Below are 22,930 nucleotides of genomic sequence, written 5' to 3'. Positions count from 1 at the left end.
TTACGTAACGTAAAACTGAACTTCAGGGTTGTGATGCATCCATACTCATAAAGTCAACAAAGTCTAAGCAATCGGAAAGAAGCGCCAAGTAATTAGTGTAGAAGTTTTAGTCGTTTTTTATTTGTGAAGACAGAAAACAAAGCATCTACAATCAGAATACAAATAATCTACAAACTGGATACATTGAATTTTTATGTCCCAATTCCCATTCAATTATAGTTTAATTGAAATTTTCGACATAATTGCGTTTTCTGCAGAAGATTTGTAGAAGTTTTAGTCGTTTTTGATTTGTGAAAACAGAAAACAAAGCATCTACAATTAGAATACAAATAATCTACAATTTATCTACAAAATATCTACAAACTGGGTACATTGAATTTTTATATCCCAATTCCCATTCAATTGTAGTATAATTGGGATTTTTGACATAATTGCGCTTTTTCAGAAGATTTGTAGAAGTTTTAGCCGTTTTTTATTTGTGAAAACAGAAAATAAAGCATCTACAATCAGAATACAAATAATCTACAATTTCTGCAATATGTCTTCTTCTTCTTCGAGTTTCAATCTGAAATTCAGTCAAAACCAAGTCTAATCTTCACCAAAACCCCTCAAAATTGAGATATAAACTCCAAACCATATTCCCGATTATTTTCAACAACACCCAATCCAAACAAATAATGATTTTTGAAAAAATCCAAATTTGAATTCAAAGCTTTCAAGCTTTTTAATGGCTGTTAATGGTGGAACTGCTGCTCTCTTTTCATTTGCTTTGTATTACTGAAATTTGCGATTGAGAAATAGAGAGAGATGTAGAGAGAATGTCGACGAACAGAGCTTTTGCAGAATTGATTTCTACAATTTGAAATTGAGCTTCTGATTTCGACGAACTGAGCTTTTGATTTGTGTCTTAAGCGAAAATATCGAAGAAGAGATCTGAGCTTTTGAACAGATTTGATTTCGACGAATTGAGCTTTTGAACAGATTTGATTTGTGGCTAAATCAATTAGAAGATTTTGTTCCTGAATTTTAGCACGCCTAATTAAGAAGATTCAGCTACTAATAATTAGTATTTAATGAATGGTGTAATTATTGTAGGAAAAATGTGGACAGGGCGGGTAAATTAGAAACTGTGCACATTTTTGGTAATAAAGTTTCATATATAGTATAGGAAGGAAAAAATCTCTTTTGATATTTATAAGAGAAATTTTCATAAAGCACTATCTTTTAGCGGTAATTAGCTATCTATAAATACCATTTGCTATATTACGGATTATAGATACGTTTTCTGTTGTTATAAGATGTATTTGATGTATTTAAGCTACTGTATTCATGGGATACAGTAGCAAAAGTTGGCGCGAAACATGGGGCTACAGCTGGATAGACGAATGTATGTGGGTGTATGTGACTGTATTCGACTGTATGTCGTAACGTAAATTGCACAATTCCAGGTCTATTCAGATTTTTTTTAACGGAAAGTGTATAAATTAACATAATAGACTCCTAATATAACTCAACTAACCCAATTACATCACCCATAATTGTTTTTTTACGCGAATAATCTGAATTTTTTCCTAAAACGTTATATACATCAAAACATAGCATTCGCCGATAGTCTGTTTCTTCCCTTTTCTCTTTTTTTTTCCGTGTGTGCTTCTGTGTTCAACAAATAAAAACAGAGAATTGATACATTCATATACAGAAATCGGTCAACCAATGATACATATTGGCTTTTTTCGCGAATATATTCTGTATATATTTAGTTGGTGTATTAAATCTGAATACATAATTACAATACGACTATTATATTAATTCATGATCTCTGAATACAGATCTGAATAAAATCTGAATACATAGTTGGTATATGATCTCTGAATATTAAATATATGTATTGGTATACATCTGAATACAGATGAATACAATCTGCTATATACATACGATATGATTGTGTTGTAAAAAGATGCAATATTTCATTCATCAGAACTGATTATTTTTTCTGAATACATATAAATACAACTAAATACAAAACGACTTTTGTATCAGGGATGGTATATGATCTCTTAATATTAAATACATGTATTCAAATACTCCTGAATACATATTAATACAATATGTTGAATATATATGAATACAACTTGGACTTCTTTCGATTTGTCATTGTGTAATTTAGTTCTTCTCTCTGAAGCTGTAGGTGCTGATACACCTGCAAATTCCGACTCCGCTTGAGTGATTTGCAAAGAGAAAGAGGGCCCATCGAAATTGAGTAGTTTGGTGGGTATACCTCTGGTTACCATCTTGTGTGACGTTGAATCCGACATTGGAGAGAAAAACGATCGCTTTCTGTTGAGTAAACAATAACAATGATTATTGTTTCAAAAGCAAACAAAAATCTGTATCCAAATCTAAGAAGCTAAATACTTGTATCAAAATCTAAGAAGCTAAATACTTACCACAAGAACTTGTATCAGAAAATAAAATCGAGATTTTAGAGAGAAATTAACTGGGGAGTGAGAATGGGGGAGACCTAGGCAATGTGGGTGGGAGAAGAAGTCTGAATCGTGGTTTTGTGGGAGAAGAGAGTAAAGTGTATCAAAAGAGAGAGAAAGAGAGAGGGAACATGGTTTGTGAATTTTAACGTGATTATGTGAGAGAAAATCTGAAAAAGGAGAGAGAAAAATAATAATTAGCGTATATGGTGGCTTAAGGGTAGGATGTTACCATAATTAGATATTTTGCTATAAAGGGTAAAAGGTAGCTATATAATATAATTTTTTAAAATAGTATTTGTTTAAAATAAATAGGGTATTAAGCTTTTTCAATAGGGTGTAAAAATTTCTATTTATAACACGTAAGGATAAAGATTTTTTATGTTTTATCTCAAAAGGGAGGTAATTTTATGCTTAAAGATACATATGAAGGAAAACATTTTGCATATAAAATTTTTGGAAAATCATCTTTAGAACTATTTTCTAGTGTTTTGTTAAATAAAAAAAGAGTTAATATATGGTACTCGTACAAGGAGTAGTATAGGATACAAAGATAGTATTTTGATGATATTTTTTACTATTAAAGGGTGCCACTAATAATCAAACAAAATGATTGATAAGAATGTTGAAATTTTTATAAAAGATTATGACTTGTGTCTCTAAGTAAAGGAAGTCATTCTTTTGAAGTTTTGGTCGAAAATACTTTTCTCACAATTAAAAATAATAAAACACACAAATATTCAGTATTCCATCTCATATCATTGTAAAAAGTATATTAAAAACTTAAATCACTATCATCGTTAAGCTGTTCAAGCGTGATGTTATGTTCGAACTGAGTTCCCCAGTTTTAGAAAAACATAAAGTAAAAACTTAAATCACTAGCCGACGTCAACAGCAAGTCGTTGTAGTATAGTGGTGAGTATTCCCGCCTGTCACGCGGGTGACCCGGGTTCGATCCCCGGCAGCGGCGTTTCTTTTTGTTTTTATTACGATTGGTTGATGTTTTCTCATTCCTCCGTGCACTAGCAGATAATAAGCTGTTCTGTTCTATCAACTATGTGTTATAAAACAATATATTAAGAAAATCTCTCTTAAGTATTAATTCTCCCTGATGAGAGCATCAATTCACATCCTTAATCATTTGCATTCCAATCTTGTGCACCATCTTCAAAAGATCGTTGGTAGATATTTGATCTTGTTGTTTCACCTTGAAATCATCATCCCTGATAGATGTATTGTCTTCATATGATCTTGTTGGAATCATCATTTCAATATCTTCACATAGGGATGAAAACACTTGCTATCATATTATCATGCTTATAGTTATAGCAAGATACATATGTGCAAAAATTGCATTTAGGATATAGTACTTCATGACCATGAATTCTATATGCTTTAAGCAATTTAAATCCTTCAAGGATTTTTAAGTCATATAAGCCATATAATAGACTTTAGATGCATATCAAGTTTTCATGTCATGCTGGGCATATAAGATATCGAAAACTGATTGCACATACCATTGATTTTATACTTTCAAGTGTTTGAACTACATGTTCAAAACTACATGTCTTTCATATCAAACCAATTCTATTCGAATTGTTTCTTCAGACTTAATATCCTCATATATATATTTAGCGGTACCATAGATGTCGTCGACGAACATTTTATATCGATTTCAACATTTTTAATAAAGACATAACATAGAGATCTCTTCATTCATTTCAGGTACCTAAACCTCTCCGGAGATTTTATGAAGTGTTATGTCATATGATCTTCTAGACCACTTGCCTCCTTATTATGATCATTTTGATCATTTGCTCATCTTCTTTATCAAGAAGTTGATTTGAAACCGATTAGTCTATACATTTTAAGCGTACCATAGACTTTGTCCTTCTAGGACTTAATAGGAGCATTTGCAATGAGAATATAGTTACTTTCTTTGGATCAGTAAATACGTCTGGCATGCTTTGCAATATATTGCAAATGAATTATCCTTTTATGAACTTCAAGTTCATATTATCTTATTCGAGGATCTAGATGTACAAATGATATTTCATTCCACGTAACTTTTTCTCAGCTGTTTATCATGTCTCCCCCTCATGTTAGAAAAACTAACTTGTTACCTCAACTTTGAGAATCCACCTTTGTGCGTTATGGTGTTAATCAAAATATATATCGCGCATCAATAATAATAAGATGAAATTATTTGGTTCCTGACACTGAACCACTTGTGAGGGGAGAATGTAATATACTTTCGTATATAACCTATATCAAATTGATATAGATAACTTTGTTCTCATAAGCAATAGTTTAGCTATTAAGTGGAGGCACTCAATAAATTATTTTGCTAAACCAACTATGATGTAAACCAATTTATCAAGATAACTATCTTGAATAAAAAATCTGAAAATTATGCTCTAAATCAAATTATTGAGCAAGTTACCTCGCAAACACCATGTTGCGGGTTAATAATAATCGCACATGTAACCATCTCATAGATGCATCTTATGTGATATACATGGCGGATGAATGAGCCCATATTCACCTTCGAAATTTTTAGCATTCATGGGATTCAATCCCAATTTTAGTTGGTCAATTTATCTTTTAGAACAAGCAATATAAGAGAATTCGTAAAGAACTTTCTAGTTCTTTAATATTTACCCATGTGAATTCCCTTTTATTTTTGCACATCATACTTAAATTGATATGGCTAAACCAATTATGCCAACTGAATAAATTATCAATATTGATAAAGTTCAGGTTTACACCATGACGTGTGCAATTATCAACAAACTTCAAGTTTATTATGATATGGGTTTTTATATCAATAAACTTCTCTTTATTGTGGCATTCTTTTGTTTATGTAGTACAAATTGGAGAATAAAACGGTTAGCTTTCACATACATAATACCCCGCTACAAGTTGTAGTTATGGAATATATTAAATCTTTCCTTTATTTATAGTCTCAATATAATCAACCGCTTTTGCGAATACTTTAGAAACTCAATAAGTTTCTTTGAGACTTGCTACAACACAACGTCTTATTGATAATCAATTTTCTCCAAAATAGTATAATTGGCTCTTCTAGAGCTCTCAATTAGTATTGTACTACCACATATTCATCAACACCCATATGTTGAATATCCCTTTTAAAGAGAAAATTATACCATTATGGTTACAGTCAAAATTATATGCAAGATTTGTTTCTTGCATTACCATTGTCTTTTAATAATCACATAGCCAAAATATTTTGGCATACAATAGGTACGTGACCAATGACCATTCATGCCATAATAATGACATTACTTTCTTATATCATCTCAAAACCTCCTTCTAGAGGTGAGTGTGGTATATTCACTACCACTAGCACGCTCATATTCTTCCAATAATGAATATGTATTCATAAATCAGATGTTGTCACATTCACATCATGAGTGGACCATAATCATCTATATGTGATTTATTAAATCTCATGTCAAATCGATGACAAATATTACTTTCACAGAGTGAAGGATTATTTTGAGAATCCTTATTATTTCCATTATCACAATGATGACGATTATAATTTCGTCTATTGCCACGTCCACATCTATTGATACATTGATAGTATTGTCTTCTTTCAGACTTATCACATACTGCTATCACATTCTCTTATGAGAATGAGAATGGAGCAAATTCAATGGGACGTGTTTTCAATTCTTTGCCCACAATCATACATGAATTTAATCATGGCAAGACAGAGAAATTTTACCAATTCGAATGTTATAATTTCTTACAAACTCTATCAGAGTTATAATCAAACTTTGTTGTCTTTGTTTGTATATAAAATCAAATTATAGAATTCAAGACTTTAAAAGAGAAAATAAAGTAAAATACTTACCTTAACTCCAGAATTTAATCATGAAGGAAGTTCATGGACCAATGGACAATCATTATGTTCAATCCCAAAGCTTCTACTCAATTGGTTAGAGTCTCGTGCTGATAACGTGTTATAAAACAATAAATGAAGAACAAGAGTATTGCAGAGAAAAGTAGGGAGACAGAATTCTTATTGATTTTGGGATGAATTACAATGGAATAGAACCTCTATTTATAGGGAAAGAGTGACTTAGCTACCAAGTAATAAACCTTAGAATCTCTCTAAATATAGACATTCACCATAAATAAAATTATATTTATAATATCCTCACTTTTTTATGGATAAATTGGTGCGTAATTATTGAAGGAGAGGGCCCTGTGATGCACTGTTTCCTTCTCTTTCCAAAAAGAGAGGGACTTTGGAGCAATAATACTTCTCAGAAAGTTCCCCCTTTTTTCTCATTCATAGCTTCATCGGCTAGTACTTTTAGCTGTCAATTGTGTACATATTACAATTGGGGGTCTTTGAAGAAATTTCCTACGTCCTTCTGTTACACTTCAAACAATACCCAATAACAATAAAATTTTCTAATCAGAAGTGGAGTAGAGCATTAAATAGCTGATTAATTCACAGAAACATTCATCTTTCATTTGTTTCTCTTTCCTGATCTTATTACCATCTATCCACACAATTTGTGTTTCTTTTCAGACGTACAATGGAATTCATGGCTTCTTCTTCTTTTGTGAGTAATTCACTGTACTGTCCTCGGTGGAAGTACGATGTGTTCCTAAGTTTTAGAGGTGAGATACTCGCAAAACGTTTACAAGTCACCTATGAGAAACAAGGGAATATTCACCTTTCAAGATGATAAAAGATTAGAGCATGGCGCGTCAAGAACTCTTGAAAGCTATCGAAGAGTCTCAATTTGCCGTCATCATTTTCTCAAAGAATTATGCTACATCCAAGTGGTGCTTGGATGAGCTAGTGAAGATCATGGAATGCAAGGATGAATATGGACAAACTGTCATACCGGTCTTCTATGATGTGGACCCATCAGACGTCCGAAACCAGAGGGAGAGCTTTGCAGAAGCCTTTGACAAACATGAAACAAAGTATAAGGATGATGTTGAGGAAATGCAAAAGGTGCAAAGATGGAGGAATGCCCTAACTGCTGCGGCAAATCTAAAAGGATATGACATCCGACCAGGGTAAGTGAAATTCACATACTGCAATATATACTTTTATCGGCTAGAAGACATTATAAGTTTTATCACTTTAATTCCTCGATAACATTCTTAAACAGATAGTATTCCAATTAGCTCTTCAAGAGTTTGATTTAAGTACTTCTTAGCTTATTATAGTGTTTGGTACACTTAAAAAGTGCTTTTAAAACAAAAGTTGAAATCATTACTGAAAGTGGCAAAGTGCTTTGTTGATAATTTGTAACAAATAATAAATCCAGATTAGTGGTAAGAAATACATTGTTATGGGTGGCTAGGAAGAGATGAATCCCGAAAATGTTTCACATAACGATTTAAACGCAATTAATTTTATATTTAGAGCCCGTTCGATTAATTGATTTGAAGTAGCTGATAAGCATTAGGTGCTAAAAAGCACTTTTAAGTGTTGGAACTGTTTTAGAGGGTGTTTGGCTAAGCTTATAAGCTGGTCAAACTGGCTTATAAGCACTTTTTGGTTTATCTACGCATTTGGTAAAATTAAAAGTGTTTATAAGTTAAATGCTTATAAGCTAAAAATAAGCCATAAGTTGGTGTCCCCCAACTTATCAAATTTCAGCTTATAAGCACTTTAAGTTTGACCAAAATATTTACTATTCTATCCCTACTTTTTTTTTAAACAAAACTCTTCGTATACCCAATTCTTCAGCTGCATATTATTAATTTCAGCATTTTTATCCAAACACGTAACTGCTTATTTTTTAAATCAGTTTCAGCACTTAGAATTGCTTTTCAGCACTTAATGCTTATCAGCTACTCTAAATCAGCTAAGCCAAACGGGCTCTTAATAAATAAGCAGTTACATATCTAGATACAAGTGCTGAAATTGATAATAAACTGCTGTAGTATTTGATAAAAGAAAGTGTTGATAAGCTCTTTTTCTGTTAAAATAACTCAAATAACCTTAGAACTGTTTACACATATAAGGGCATAATTTCTTCAAAATTTTAGATTCCAGATCTATTCAAATACAAAATATTATATTTGTCATTTTATTTTAAATACAACTATGCTTAGATAAGATAATTTTTATCATAAATATAATTTATTTTATGATAGCATATAATTATAAGTTATACTCCCTCCGTTCCAATTTATGTGAACCTATTTGACTGGTCACGGAGTTTAAGAAAAAATGAAGATTTTTGGAATTTGTGGTCCTTAACAAGTCAAAAAGGGGCCCAGAAGTATTTGTGTAGTTATAAAAGTTTTCTCATTAAGGGTAGAATTGTAAGTTTAAGCTAAATTGTTACCAAATTTAGAAAGGGGTCATTCTTTTTGAAACGGACCAAAAAGTAAATAGGTTCACATAAACTGGAACGGAGGGAGTAATAATTAACAAATCGACAAAAGTTTCTCAGTAAAAAATTAAACCTAAATAGGACAAAATATTTGAATAGAAACAAACACTGTCTTCATCACCACAACACTTAGAAAGCAATACACCAAAAATTTTATGTGTCCTCATTTATTATATACAGTTCAAAGATTAATGCACAATCACATAGATACAAATATGCAAAAGAAATAGAGAATTTGCTTATCTTAAATAGTCAATGAGAATTGCAGACTTGAATAGGCGGGGTTTAGGTTGAAAAAAATACTTGAGGTAGTGAGTATCGATGTAAGAGTTTTGTTCTAAAAAGGAATAATTTAAGGATAAAATAGTAAAAATCTTGGTCAAACTTAAAGTGCTTATAAGCTACAAATTAATAACCTGGGGGTGACCAGCTCATGGCTTAGTTTTTACTTATAAGCACTTGGCTTATAAGCACTTTTAACTTTACCAAATACGTAGATAAACCGAAAAGTACTTATAAATTAATTTGACCCGCTTATAAGCTTAGCCAAACACCCTCTTAATTCTACTTGCAAGTGCTTCTTTTCAGCCCATTTTGCCGGAAGTCTTAACTTGGAACCTCTGCATTTGTTTTGCCTTTTCAGCCATCTCATGTCCACTAGCAAATGCATTTCTTGCTATCTGTTAAGAAAATTTTGGCTTGGGGAATAACTAATATATATATATATATATATATATATATATATATATATATATATATTAGATTAAAAGTACGAATCCCATTAACGAAATATCGTTCGTTTTTTTTACCCTTTAAAAATTAGATTTCACATTTGACAAAATTTTCATTTAAGTTTTCCCCAAAAATTAAGGAGTTTTAAATCAACTAATTTTGTGTATTAAATCTTTCCTTATTTGAAATGTATAAAAATATATCTTCACTGTAGGATTAAGGTCTGCATACGCACTACCCTCCCCATACCCACACTTGTGGGATTATATTGGATTTTTTTGTTCTTATAAAGATCTAACATAATTTTTAACATGTATTAAGAGTGGAAAATTTTATATTATGTTTCAATTGCAAAAGGTTTATTAATAAATATTTTTTTGATTAAATTTTATTAAATATAATTTTAAAGATTTCAATAACCTAGCTTTGAAAATAAATAAAAGGCAAATGAAATTTTTTTTTTTTCATATCCATAGGTACTAAATTCTATGCTACTAATTTTTAAGCAAAAAAAAAAGTATTTGAACTAAACACCTCAAAACTTTAATAAACAGTTTTATTTGTGTAGCTCTTTTATAATTTAGACTTCGGTTACAAATTACAATATCACAGATGGTTTTTTTTTTTTGTCTTCAATGTTGTCATGTTAATACATATGTTTGACAATTATTTGTGAAAAACATAAAGAAAAAGAGAGCATCCAGATTCCAGACCATCTAATTTTTGAACAATGACGTGGCAGTCATTAGGGCTACCATTGAAATCTAATGGAGCAATCTAAGCATACACTTTTATTTTAGAAATAGCTCAAACATAATTTTTAGTGTTATATTTATGTGATTTTTTAAAGTTTTTTTATTTAGGGGTGAGCATTCGGTATTTCGGTTCGGTATTTAAGAATTTCGGTTCGGTATTTCGATATTCGGTTTATCAATTATGTATACCAAATACCATACCAAAGTATTTTGGTACTGTTCGGTATTTATTATTTTAGTTTGGTGCGGTTTCGGTTTAATATTCACTGAGAAAGAACAACGAAATGCTGTTTCTGTTAGTAACTGTCACTCGTTATTACTTATTCAGTTATTAGTGTTGAAGGAAGTAAGGACTTGTGCAACCAAAGTACCAAAGAAAATCTGCACTTAAATTAGGACGTGTAGAATAACTTATAACAATTACAGAATGAGAAATATCTGCACTTAAAAGAAAATCACTTTCACAAAGCCAATGTAATTATAATTTGGCAAAACACTCATTAGCCTAATATATAAGAACTTGCGCTCCCACAGTGACACTAATATAATTAGTTAACTCCGATATGCTTTGACAAAGATAAAGATCCTAGCTCTCCAATAATAAAGTTAAACTTTTGCAACTAACAAGAATTGGAAAAGATAATAGAATTCAATTAGTTTTGTCAATTGACTAGAATCACAATGTACCAAGACATTGCCTCTATAGTCATCAGATGCTCAAACAAGGTAAGATGAAAACAGGAAAAGAGAACTGAGATTCGACAAGTCTAAAGTAAGCCCTAATCTTTAGAGTGAGCTTGGGCAGTTGGGCTGGGCGCTGGGAATTAAATTAAGGAATTTTTACATTCCTATGCCACATAGGAAACCTTTTTACCCTCCATGTTTAAGGTTTGACTTAATTACACTTAGTATACCAAATTATCATTTCTATACCATAACTAATTAAGGTTATAATTAATGAGATATTTTTTACTCCTTAATTAAAGGATTTCCGTTTAATTTCAGTATCTTCACTCATCCCTCACTTTCTCTCTCCTAACCCCCCAGTCCCGTACCCCACGTTCTTTTTACCCATACCCATGTTTTCTAAACATTGTCCTTCTTCTGAAACCACCCAATTTCCCTCTAAATTCACTCAAAATTGAAGAAACCCTTTAAACAAATTTGTTCCACATTTTACTTTAGTTGAAGTTCATCAATGAAGAACAACAAAAGGTTCGAAAAAGAGTCCTAATAAACCAGCAGTAGCTGATATACCATCCTTTGATTTGAGTGTTTTATCCCAAAATCACCCAAAAATCAAGGTAAATCTACACATGCAATTACAGAGAGTAGTCATAGTTCCTCTCCCCGACAAATCAGAGTCGAAATGAGAACCAAAAAAAATTGATGTAGCTATTGGAGAAACTTCTACACCAGTCAAACAAGTCAAAAGAAAAGGAAAAGAGATTTCTGTAGATGATGACTTTGTAGAAGAGGTCCCTAATCTTCGAACAGGAAAGAAATCAAAGGTGTCTCCTGGTTTGAAAAATCTAAAAATGAAGAAACATTCAAAAAAACACCCTAAACACGTATAATTTTTTTGTTTGGTTTAGGATGTTAAAATCTGTGTTATACGTGTTTTAGACAAGTGTAGGTTAATTGTCTTAATTTTGAAGATTATTTGTAGTTGTGATGTTCTGCCGTTATAATTTTAGATATTTTGTAGTTTTTTTGTAGTTATAATGTTAGGTAACTACTATTATTTGAAGCAGAATTGTAGTTATCTGTTGTTGCTTCCTTTTTGTAGAAAATGCTTTAAATTGTAGATATTATATAATCATTTGTAGTTATATTGTAGACAATATGTAGATGAATTTATCCTTTTTTATGAATTTTATTAATTTGAATTTTGTGCAGAATGGACAATTTTTTGCCCCACATAATGTTGATTATGGGGTGCTTAGATTCCACACTTTGTGTGATCCTAGCATTCCTAGCCAGATTAAAGAGCTTCTATCCTCAAATGGTTTGAATCTTTTCAAAAAGACGTGTTTTGGATACTTACTGTCTCTTCCCACCATATGCATGCAAAACCAATCCATTCATCTTTTGATGAAGTATGAATTGACCAAATCCAATGAATCCTATTTTTTTGTACAGTTAAAGGGTGAAACATTAAATTTTGAATTGCGTGAGTTTGCATTAATTACTGGTCTAAGATGTGTTACACAGGTTACTGATTTTGGTTATACTCCCACTTATGTTAGCAAAATAATGAGCAGTTATTTTCCTAAAAAATTAAGAGGGGAGAAGTCTTATTTGAAATAGATAGTAACCACTAGATCCTGGGTAAACGATGAGGATGTGGTGAAGTTGTACATACTTTATCTTTTAGAATTTTTCATTTGTCCTTCAGACAAAGATCATGTTTCTTTTGTAGATCACTTTAGGTTCTATTTGGTAGAATCTGGGCAGTATGAGTCATACCCATGGGGTATTAAATCTTTCACCCAGCTGATGGAATCTGTGAGGCACAGACTAAATCCGTATGTACATTCTTATCTCATACGGGGATGCTCACTAGCATTGCAAGTATGGCTTTATGAGTGTTTCTCTACTATCAGCACTGATCTAGCTATGAGGTGTTCTAACTCAATACCTCGCATACTAAGATGGTCAGCTACTAAGGGGCTGATTTGGTTAGCTGCCTTTGAAGAGAAGATGATAAAGCCTGAGTGGATAAAGGTATACCTTATTTTATTATGATTATGCATTTACCTTCAACATATCTACAAGTATTCTACATTTTCTGCCCTGATCAAACTAATTTATTTTTCCTCATACAGTTTACTAACATAGTTGAATCTAGAGAAGAGATTGGAGTGCTGATTTTGCCCGACAAAATTGAGTACAAAGTTCAAGAAGGTGAACAAAAATCTGAGGTTGCCAATGCTGATCCTCCGACATTGGAACCCAAACAAATAGATGGAGAAGAGGACAACGAGTCTATTGCCGAGAAGATCAGTAAAGTAGAAAAAGGAATTGAGCAGGTAATACATATAAACTACAATATATCTACATTTTATCTACAATATATCTACATTTCATAAACCGTCTACCAAACATCTACAAAATTATAAATACTGATATATATCTTCACATAATAGCATATGTTTTTGCATTGTATGTTAGGACATATTATGAAGTTAACAACTTATTATATTGTAACTTGTAGGTTGATAGAAAGCTTGAAGATTTCAGGAAAGCTGTCTTTATAGAAATCGATAGCCTTCGAGTGTTTATAGATGAGTCTGTCCAGACTGTTTTGCAAATAATAAATAGTAGAAATGTGCAAAATGATGCAAAGGTAAGATCTGACTTTTATTTTTATAGCAAAACAATTTAGACATCCGAAAAAATATATACAAACTAATATAGAATATTTAGTTTGCTAGCAGTTCAACAAAAAACAATGACCAACAAAATGACTTCAACAATGAGCATTTTCAGTTCAATATTAGGGAACAAGTGCAAGCCAGCACCACTAAAACAGGTATCTACAAAATACCTATAAATTATCTACAATTTGTGTCAGTGATTACAACATATCTACACTTATCCACAAATTATCTACAATTTTAATAGTTTATATGCTACAACTTTCAATTCACCATTATCCAGTATTATTTACCATTTTCAACTATAAAACAGAACATGTTGAAGGTGCAATTGGTCAAGAAAATCTTCCATCACATGGTGATTTACATACACATTTTCAAGTTGCAGCTGATGAAGACAAAGCAGGTATCGTACTGTCATTCAGAGATATTTTCTTGTTGTTTATAAATTTCACCATTCTTGTTAAGTAAGATATGAATTGTGTTACAATGATGGAAGATATTAATGCACAGTCCCCAATTCACGGAGTGACAGTAGCAGCTCAGACCGAGCATGTCATCGAGGAAGATGACAATGAAGGTGCAGATGCAGAGTATGTGGATCTAGGTGATTCAGAAGGATCAGGAGTTGAGAAGAATGGGGTCACACTAGATGATTTTGAGTTTCCTGACAACTTATCCCAGTTGGTTATGTTTGGCGAGCCCATACAAGATGATGCAACACCTATGCATCCGGGGAGAACAAGGCATTCGGGAAAGCATGCCCGATCACCATTTATCCCTCTATACAGTTCTGGGAGCAGCAGCTCGGTTGGACCTAAAATTTTCTACCTAAAGCACCCTTTTACTACTGTTATTGGTGAAAATGTAGATCCGGATATTTTAGAGAACTTCAGCAAGTGGTTATACCACTTTATTGACAAAGGTTCAAAGAGGTACGAATGTATAATTTGACAATTGCTTTTCAGCATTTATCTTTTACATATCTAATTCAATCTACTATTTTTTTTTGTCATTTATTTGTTGTCACAGGAGGAAGGCTCCGTTTTCCATAAAGGATAACCAAATTAAGCCTTGGTTAGACCTTGGAGTGGAAAAGGTTGATAAGAAGGAATGGTTCTATTCCCTGGCTCACCCCGATCAAGTCCTCAATGACTCGGTAAGTATCAAGGAGTCTATTTCCAATACATGATTTGTAGATATCTTGTCTTCTGTTTTGTAGTTTAATTGTATTTATTTTATAGATATGTATAATATATAAAGATGACTTCTAGTATAAATTGTAGATATGATGTAGACATAATTCTAAATGTTGTTTTGTAGTTTAAATTGTAGAATTATTCTTAGATATCATTTTATATTTTTTGGTTCTGTTTTGTAGTTAATTGTAGTTATAATGTAGTTATATGTAGTTTATTTGAAGTTGACTTGCTGTTGATATGCCAATTATTTTTGGTTGCAGCACATTAATGTTTTAATGTATTACTTGAGGAAAAGAGGCAAGTATGGCCCCAAAAACAGTACCAGGTTTACCACAACGGATTATGTGTTCAAGACCAGGATAAAACAAATTTATGAAAAGTTCATAAATTCACCTCCAGAAAAGATGTATTTTGTTGTTAAACCCCAAGATGTTGTTGCAGAATATATTTGGGGTATAGACTACTTGCCAATGTTGCATGGGATGAAGTTGACTATGTGATCATGCCCGTCAATATTGTAGAAAAATTCCATTGGGTGTTGGTTGTTTTCGACATTGCAAACAGGCAACTTTATGCGTATGATTCCATGGTCTCTTCACACAACCATCAAGTTGTTGAATCCCGTGTCGATAAGTTTTATGTTATTATCCCTTTGTATTTGTCATGCACTGGTTTCTATGGGAAGCGTAAAGACATTAACTTCAAGACAACAAAGGCATACATCGAAAAATCAGTTACCGACCCTCTTAACATTCAGTGGCTCGTTGGAGAGATTCCACAGCAAAAAGAAGGATCACTGTAAAAAATCTATTCTCTCTTTCTATGCATTTAATTCTTTTTTTATTTCTAATAATTTGGTAAATATTGTTTAAATTTGTTATTCTGCAGCGATTGTGGTGTATTTGTTGCTGCCTTTGCGGAGTATGTTAGCCTTGGAGATTTGTCGATTCCCGCAGAAGACCTTTCTGATATTGACCAACATCGTAGAAGCTATGGAGCGCTCCTATGGGATTATGCTACAAAAAAGCAAGAAGATGGGTCAATCAGTGAAAGTGAGGTTACAGGCAGACTAGCAAGGAGGAAGTGTCACGACCCAAAATCCACTAAGGGTCGTGATGGCGCTGGACACTACTGTCAGGAAAGCCAACCAAATTACTTAATCAAGTTCTCGTTTTAATACTTCTGAAATCTATGATTTTTCCTTCAAATTTAGCAATTTTAAAGAACATAATCTCAAATCAAATTTAAATGATAAGCAGTCCATACAATACTTCAAACCATCCCAGAACCCGGTGTCACAAGTGCATGAGCATCTACTGATAAGGAAATAAAATACAACATCCGTCCGGAATACAATGGACAGGAAATAAATACAATGTACTGAAGAGGGCTATACTAGCTGCGAGCCGCCTCGAATAATGTAACTCGCCTAGCCCCAAATCATCCGCGCTGCTACGCCTAGTGGGCTGCTAGAAATAAATATACCTGTGCAATAAAAATGCACAGAAGTGTAGTATGAGTACGTAAACAACATGTACTCAATGAGTATCCCGCCTAATCTCGAAGAAGTAGAGACGAGATGGTCAACTTCGACACTTACTAGAGGTCAATTGAAGATATACTAAAAATGTGAGGAAAACATGGATTTATATAGCAGTTCTAATTCACAAAGCGAGAAGACACGTAAACACCATTAACAAATAATAAAGGATTTTCAAGGTTTACTTTTCATTATCTTATCAATTTATATCAAGCCATGAAAGGCAATATCAACATTTAAAATTCTCCGAAAACAATATATATATCAGGCGCAAATCATGCCGAGGTCGACGGCCCGCTCCAACAGAAATGTAAACTTTGCACTGCCTAGGGTCGAACGGCACGAACCATAGATGCATCTATTTAATCTGCCGAGGCGTTCGGCCCGTTCCATAAATAAACACATACCCTGCTCGCGAATCATGCATGCGACGCAGGTACACATAGGGATACATGCTCAATCAGTCAATTAAGAACTCATCGGGGAATATTTATCCAAATAAAACCAATTCTCCTTTAACAAATTTTAAGAAATTAAGTTTAATCCTTCTGGAAATTCACTTACTAATTCAACCTGATTTAAGCAATTCAAGCTATCAATGAGTTCATAAACAATCCAAGTATAACATGCTTTTGGATCCTAACTACCCGGGTAATAGCATCATAGTAGCTACGCACGGACTCTCGTCACCTCGTGCGTACGTAGCCCCCGCAAATAGGAGCACACAATCAATTATTTCACCTATGGGGACAATTCCCTCTTACAAGGTTAGAAGGAGACTCACCTCGCTCCGAAGATCCATAACTGGCATCCAAGCCCTTCCGAAGACTCTAATTGATGCACCACGCTCCAAACTAGCCAACGGTTACGCAAATCCATTAATATATGCACAAATATTCGTTATGATCAAATTTATAGCAATTCTTAACTCCGATCGAAAAGTTGACCAAAACATCCTCGGGGCCACGTGCCCAGAATCCGAAATTTTTCGAAGATAAAGGTTACCCATGACCTTAGGAACTCAAATATATAATTTTCACTAAATCTCATACTCAATATCGTAGTTAAATTCCAAGAATATAATTTCTAGGTTTTTCTCCCTCAAAAAACCCCAAGTTTTTCTACACAATTCATGCTTAAAACCACCCATAATTGATGTATTTAACTCATAATAGGTGAGCATATCTTACCTTGTCGTTGATGATGAAAATCCTCTCTTGAAGCTCCCCCAAAAACCGCCCAAGCCATGAAAAATGGGTGAAATGAACTCAAACCCCGATTTAAAACATCCCTTCTGCCTCCAGCGATTTTCGCACCTGCGGTCCCTTAACCGCTTCTGCGGTTCCGCAGGTGCGGACCAATCACCGCTTCTGCGGTCCGCCCAAGGCTGCCCTTTTCCGCTTCTGCGATACGCCCTTCGCAGATGCGGTCCCGCTTCTGCGGAAATTTGACCGCATCTACAGTCCACTCTGAGCCGACCCAAATCCGCTTCTGCGACCACTTCTCCGCAGATGCGGTCCCGCTTCTGCGGAACCTTGACCGCATCTGCAGTCCTCCGGCCCTTGATCAAAAATTCGCACCTGTGCCTTCTTAGCCGCTTCTGCGGCGCCACACCTGCGGCCCGTTTTCCGCAGGTGCGGTTATGACAACAACCAGCAGTCCTCAACCTTCCAAAAATCCCATTTTTCGATCCGTTAACCACCCGGAATCCACCCGAGGCCCCCGGGACCCCAACCAAACATACCAACCAATCCCAAAACACATTACGGACTCGCTCGAGGCCTCAAATCACATCAAACAATGCTAAAATCATGAATCGACCTCCAATCCAAGCTCAATGAACTTCAAAAATTCAAACTTCTATTTCCGATGTTTAAACCTATCAAATCACGTCCGATTGACCTCAAATTTTGCGTACAAGTCATATTTGACATTACGAACCTACTCCAACTTCCAGAATCGGATTCCGACCCCGATACCAAAAAGTCCACTTCCGGTCAAACTTCTCAAAAACCTTCAAATTTATATCTTAAGCTAAATGGCTTCAAAATGGCCTACGGACCTTCGAATTCACTTCCAATCGCGCCCCCAACTGCAAAATCACCGTACAGAGCTATTCACAGTCTCGGAATCCCAAACGGACCTCGATAACACTGAAATGCACTTCAAGCCAAACCGATGAAATTTTTTCTAAAATGCTAACTTCCACAATAGGCGCCAAAACACTCCTGGGTTATCCAAAACCCAAACCGGGCATACGCCCAAGTCTGAAATCATCATACGAACCTGCTGGAACCTTCGGGTCCTGATTTTGAGGTCGTTTGCTCAGAATTCCCATCCTAGTTCATTCTTTCAACTTCAGGCTCCTAAAATAAGAATTCTCTTCCCAAATCAACTTCGGATTTCCCGAAACTCAATTCCGACCGCGCGTACAAGTCGCAATACCTGAAATGAAGCTGTTCATGGCCTCTGACTACTGAACGGAGCACTGAGGCTCAAAACGACCGGTCGGGTCGTTACATTCTCTCCCACTTAAACATACGTTCGTCCTCGAACGTGCAGAGAACTACACTGGGGTGGTCTGAAATCGTTGTTTAACATTTTATGCACCTCCACGTGCTACCACAACTCGGTTGAGCGCATTCGCTCAATCAATTCTGAAGATACTTCATTTTATCCAAGCAGATAGGCCTTAAAGCCCAATTCCAACATCCGGAATTCTATGCTCGACCTATTTCCAACATAAGATCACCATATCATTCACCACACGCTATACCCAAGCGTGACTGCATAACTTGCTGAATTCACACCTTGCATCATTTTACTCACCGGATCACAATAACATTTTCTGATCAACTTAGTCGAAATTCCACGAATCCGATGCTCCCATTGCACCCCATGACATACACCGGTCTTACCCTAACACTTACAATACCGCCACAGCGGAAGAGATGTGCAGAAACTCATAATCAACTGCCGAGTCAACCCATCATTGAGTCTATACTTCTGACAAGAAACATTACCATATTCTGAACCAAATCGTGATCTTTGCTCCTTAATATATTCCATATAGTCAGATTGCACTGATCCTGAATCCAACAATCTTGTCTCACCCAGTACGAACTGCTCAGGCAATAAGCCACCCCGACATGACCAAAAGTCTCATATGATGCCACAATGTGCGAATAGGCTACCAATTAGAATGCGATACAAAAAGGAGAATGAACTCTGAAAAGGAATTTCAATTACCCCGCTCGCGAATCATACACGCGACACGGGCGCACAGCTAATATGAGCTTCCTTCAGAAAATAGGAAACAGAACACAGACAGATATGGGGAACTGTACTGAACATCACATTGTTGTGGCGCGCAACCCGATCCGAGAAATCATAACCATGGCGGCGTGCCACCCGATCCACACAACATAACCATGGCGGCGTGCCACCCGATCCACACGTGGAACTCACATAAGGAGGTGCACATCGAGCTAAAATTGCTCGTTACAACAAGATATCGAATTTGGTCACAAGCACGCTAAGTGCATAATACCATCCCTGAGGGGACATATAGCGCCATAAGCTACAAAACTCAAGCACAACTGAGGTGCGATATACAATCTAAATCTCAAGAGCCAGTTTGCTCATAATACGTCATTTCCACGCGGATCCTCAACACACAAACAATTTCTCAAGCCGTCTCACAACTCCCACGGTGCAACGTATCACTACATGAAATATCTGACAACGAAATAACACCCTGACTACTCCATAAGGAGCGCATTACTGAAATGAACACAACTGGCCTGACATAGAGCCCATATTCACATATAAACTCATCCACCGTCCTCAAGTCGATCCTGATCATATCAAACTAAGCCAATAGCCTTACAACGGTCCATACTAATTTCCCTCTTCTCATAACACGAGAGAACAACCACCATAACCGGAGTACTCATCCACAACCCACAACCCAGTAACTGAGTGCCTTCCAAGCACATATTCTCAACTTATCGATATCACCACAATCTTCATACTTGGTTTAATTGCTTTAATCAATCAAGTGACTACATGCCACACTTATACGATCTTACTATGGTACTCGCTCCCACAACCTTCCGAAACACATAACAGGTCCACACATCCAAACCACCGGCCGCACTAACGCTGAAAAGCGATCAAGAATCATCAACCATGACACATGCCCCTTTTTACAAAACACCAAATCTCAGGTGACGCTGAAGACAATACCAACATACCTTAAACATCGAAACTCTTTTCCTGCTCATCTGAGCTCGTGACATCCTTGTCCACACCGAGCTGCTACCTTGATCTTCACTGTAAATTTCCATACCACTCACTGCACTCAACGTACCAGTATACGATAGAACTCGTTTTTCATCATAGCTTCGGAACCACTAATAGGTCAACACTTCATCATATAAAAACTCCTCACTTGACTCACTTCAGGAGATCCATAGTTTCACACAGGTGAATTCCCATAATCGTAGAATGTGCAAATCTCTAAGTAGTGGTCTAAGCCACCATTGCCCTTCCAGAAATTCTGCTTCCACATAACAAGCCATAACAGTAGAATGCTTCTGAATAACATCAATTGCGGCGGCTGACAAGCCTGATACGCACTATCACAAATCACTCGCATAACTCGGCCACGCTGAAGGAACTGATCACTAACACCAATGTGCCAGATTCAACTATGGCTAATCGATCTACCTTCTTCCAATTTATCCTTGATTGCCTTAGAGATAATACTAACTCCATCCAACACATAACATACTCCATCCGCACTCATCCCGAGTGACCCTGAATCACGAGATCATGCTGTCTCAAATCCCACGAATCAGTCCATACCTTCCTTGCGCGCATATTCGCACCCTCACTGATATGCCCCTTCTGCTAATCCTTCTCCGAAGTCTGAACATGGGCCAATAAGGTAAACGACAGCCCACCTTTAATAATTTCCTTTGCTCAAATTACCACTTATGGTCTTTTCTCGTAGCTGAAATAGCCCATTGATATGCTGATAACCAGAAACCTCGCAAGTAGTTAACCATGCAACCCCATCATCGGCGGTGGGACTCTCCCACTTAGCTCGAAGCCACTATTACACAACTCTGGAATTTACCTGGATTCTTAATCTCCTATTGACACAATCCTTGCGCAATCAACTGCCAACATGCTCGATATCTTACTATAGAAAACCCCCTTTTTATATCCAGAATCATCAACAACATTCGCACGACCGATCCCTTCGCTGTATAACCAATAGAATTCTTCGCAGAAGCTCGCCAACCACGCGATCGCTAACCTGCTCACATGGATGAACTACCTGTAGAAATCACTCCCGACATCTTCCAGTGCTACTGCGCGGGGGTACAATTACTATGACATCAATAACCCATCCTGAGTTCGAGCTCACTCTCTAGCTGCACAAATCCATCCACCCCTCGTGGACATCAATTAAATGCACGGCAATATTTCTCCAATCCCAAGTTATGTTGTACCCTTCTCCATTCACGAAGCTCCGTCCTGTTATATTAAATCTCCTGCCGCATGATAGCCCATACTTCTCATTAATCCGTAGGCTTCAATCGCCAGCTACTATAATCCCAAATCATTCCAAACTTTCCTTAAGGTGCGTAATCATCCTACCACCAAGCCCATATGCAACATCCGCCACTCTCCCACTTGGGAAAACTCACTTCCTTAATCAACTACTCGACCTTTGCTTCACGCACCTAGCCTTCTAGGAATTTTAGTCACCGTCTGACACTTTCCACACATCTTTCTTCATCCTTTGCTACTCTGTTATTGCCTTAATAAAATCTATCTTCGTAGCACTTGAATCCCCAAATCGCTACTAACCTTAAATTTTGCCAGAGATCATCTCTCTCGAGCTGCCAATATTATAAATGCCGATTCAACCCTGAACTACCTTACCTCGCGACATCTAACAGTCGCTTCTTCAATACTGACCTGCAATGTCCTGCTCCAAAGGCAAATTGTAGAAGATCATAACACCGGCGAACTTAGTGCGCTCAATTAGGATAACTACACCCCATCATAGGAGAAATCTCCACCACGCTTACAATTACGAAGTCTCACTACTTCCACCAGCCCACGTCTGACCATTCTTAGTCCGATTGCCTTTCCCCTGCCGGGAATAAAATACTGAATTCTCTAGATTATGCACTGAGTAAACCTCCCTTCAAGTCATTCACTGCCCCGACATGCGGGCAACATCCTACCGTTACATCACTACTGCGGAACAATCGTTCATAAGCATCATGGCAACTTGTGCTTAGCCTCAAAGCCCTTAGAAGTACCGCTACTAGGTTGAAACAATAAAATATTCTTCCATAAAGCGACGATAATAATCCGATCAGCTATACCGGGAAAAACATCTCGTATCACATCTGTAG

At 35.6% G+C, this 22,930-nt stretch overlaps 1 protein-coding gene and 1 non-coding gene across 3 annotated transcripts; both read left to right on the top strand.

The window, feature by feature from the left end:
• The first annotated feature begins 3,381 nt into the window (after nt 1-3,381).
• Nucleotides 3,382-3,453, top strand: TRNAD-GUC. The gene has a single exon. It is a non-coding gene; the product is annotated as a tRNA-Asp (tRNA).
• Nucleotides 3,454-6,930: 3,477 nt separating this feature from the next.
• LOC109211351 lies at nt 6,931-16,081 on the top strand. 2 transcript variants are annotated; one of them, XM_019374884.1, is made up of 7 exons: nt 6,931-7,550; nt 12,791-13,095; nt 13,197-13,400; nt 13,586-13,717; nt 13,798-13,903; nt 14,062-14,154; nt 14,262-14,410. In XM_019374884.1, exons 1-7 carry the CDS (start codon nt 7,535-7,537, stop codon nt 14,318-14,320), a joined length of 915 nt encoding a protein of 304 aa, XP_019230429.1. In that variant the 5' UTR covers nt 6,931-7,534; the 3' UTR covers nt 14,321-14,410. The 2 variants fall into 2 exon arrangements, 1 of the variants encoding a protein (XP_019230429.1); XR_002065693.1 differs by lacking the exons at nt 6,931-7,550; nt 12,791-13,095; nt 13,197-13,400 and adding exons at nt 14,781-14,907; nt 15,211-15,748; nt 15,839-16,081 and having other exon boundaries at nt 13,624-13,717; nt 14,262-14,683.
• Nucleotides 16,082-22,930: the final 6,849 nt, after the last annotated feature.

This window comes from Nicotiana attenuata, unplaced genomic scaffold (genome assembly GCF_001879085.1).
Source record: "Nicotiana attenuata strain UT unplaced genomic scaffold, NIATTr2, whole genome shotgun sequence".
Lineage (NCBI taxonomy): Eukaryota > Viridiplantae > Streptophyta > Magnoliopsida > Solanales > Solanaceae > Nicotiana > Nicotiana attenuata.
Note: the sequence above shows the minus strand (reverse complement) of the source record. Positions and strands in the feature narration are given on the sequence as shown.

Excerpts from the sequence above, each read along its gene's own strand:
- LOC109211351 (XM_019374884.1), top strand. Across the intron at positions 13,718-13,797 it reads ATGTGCAAAATGATGCAAAG|TTTGCTAGCAGTTCAACAAA; the intron begins GTAAGATCTGAC and ends TAGAATATTTAG. Across the intron at positions 13,904-14,061 it reads AGCCAGCACCACTAAAACAG|AACATGTTGAAGGTGCAATT; the intron begins GTATCTACAAAA and ends ACTATAAAACAG.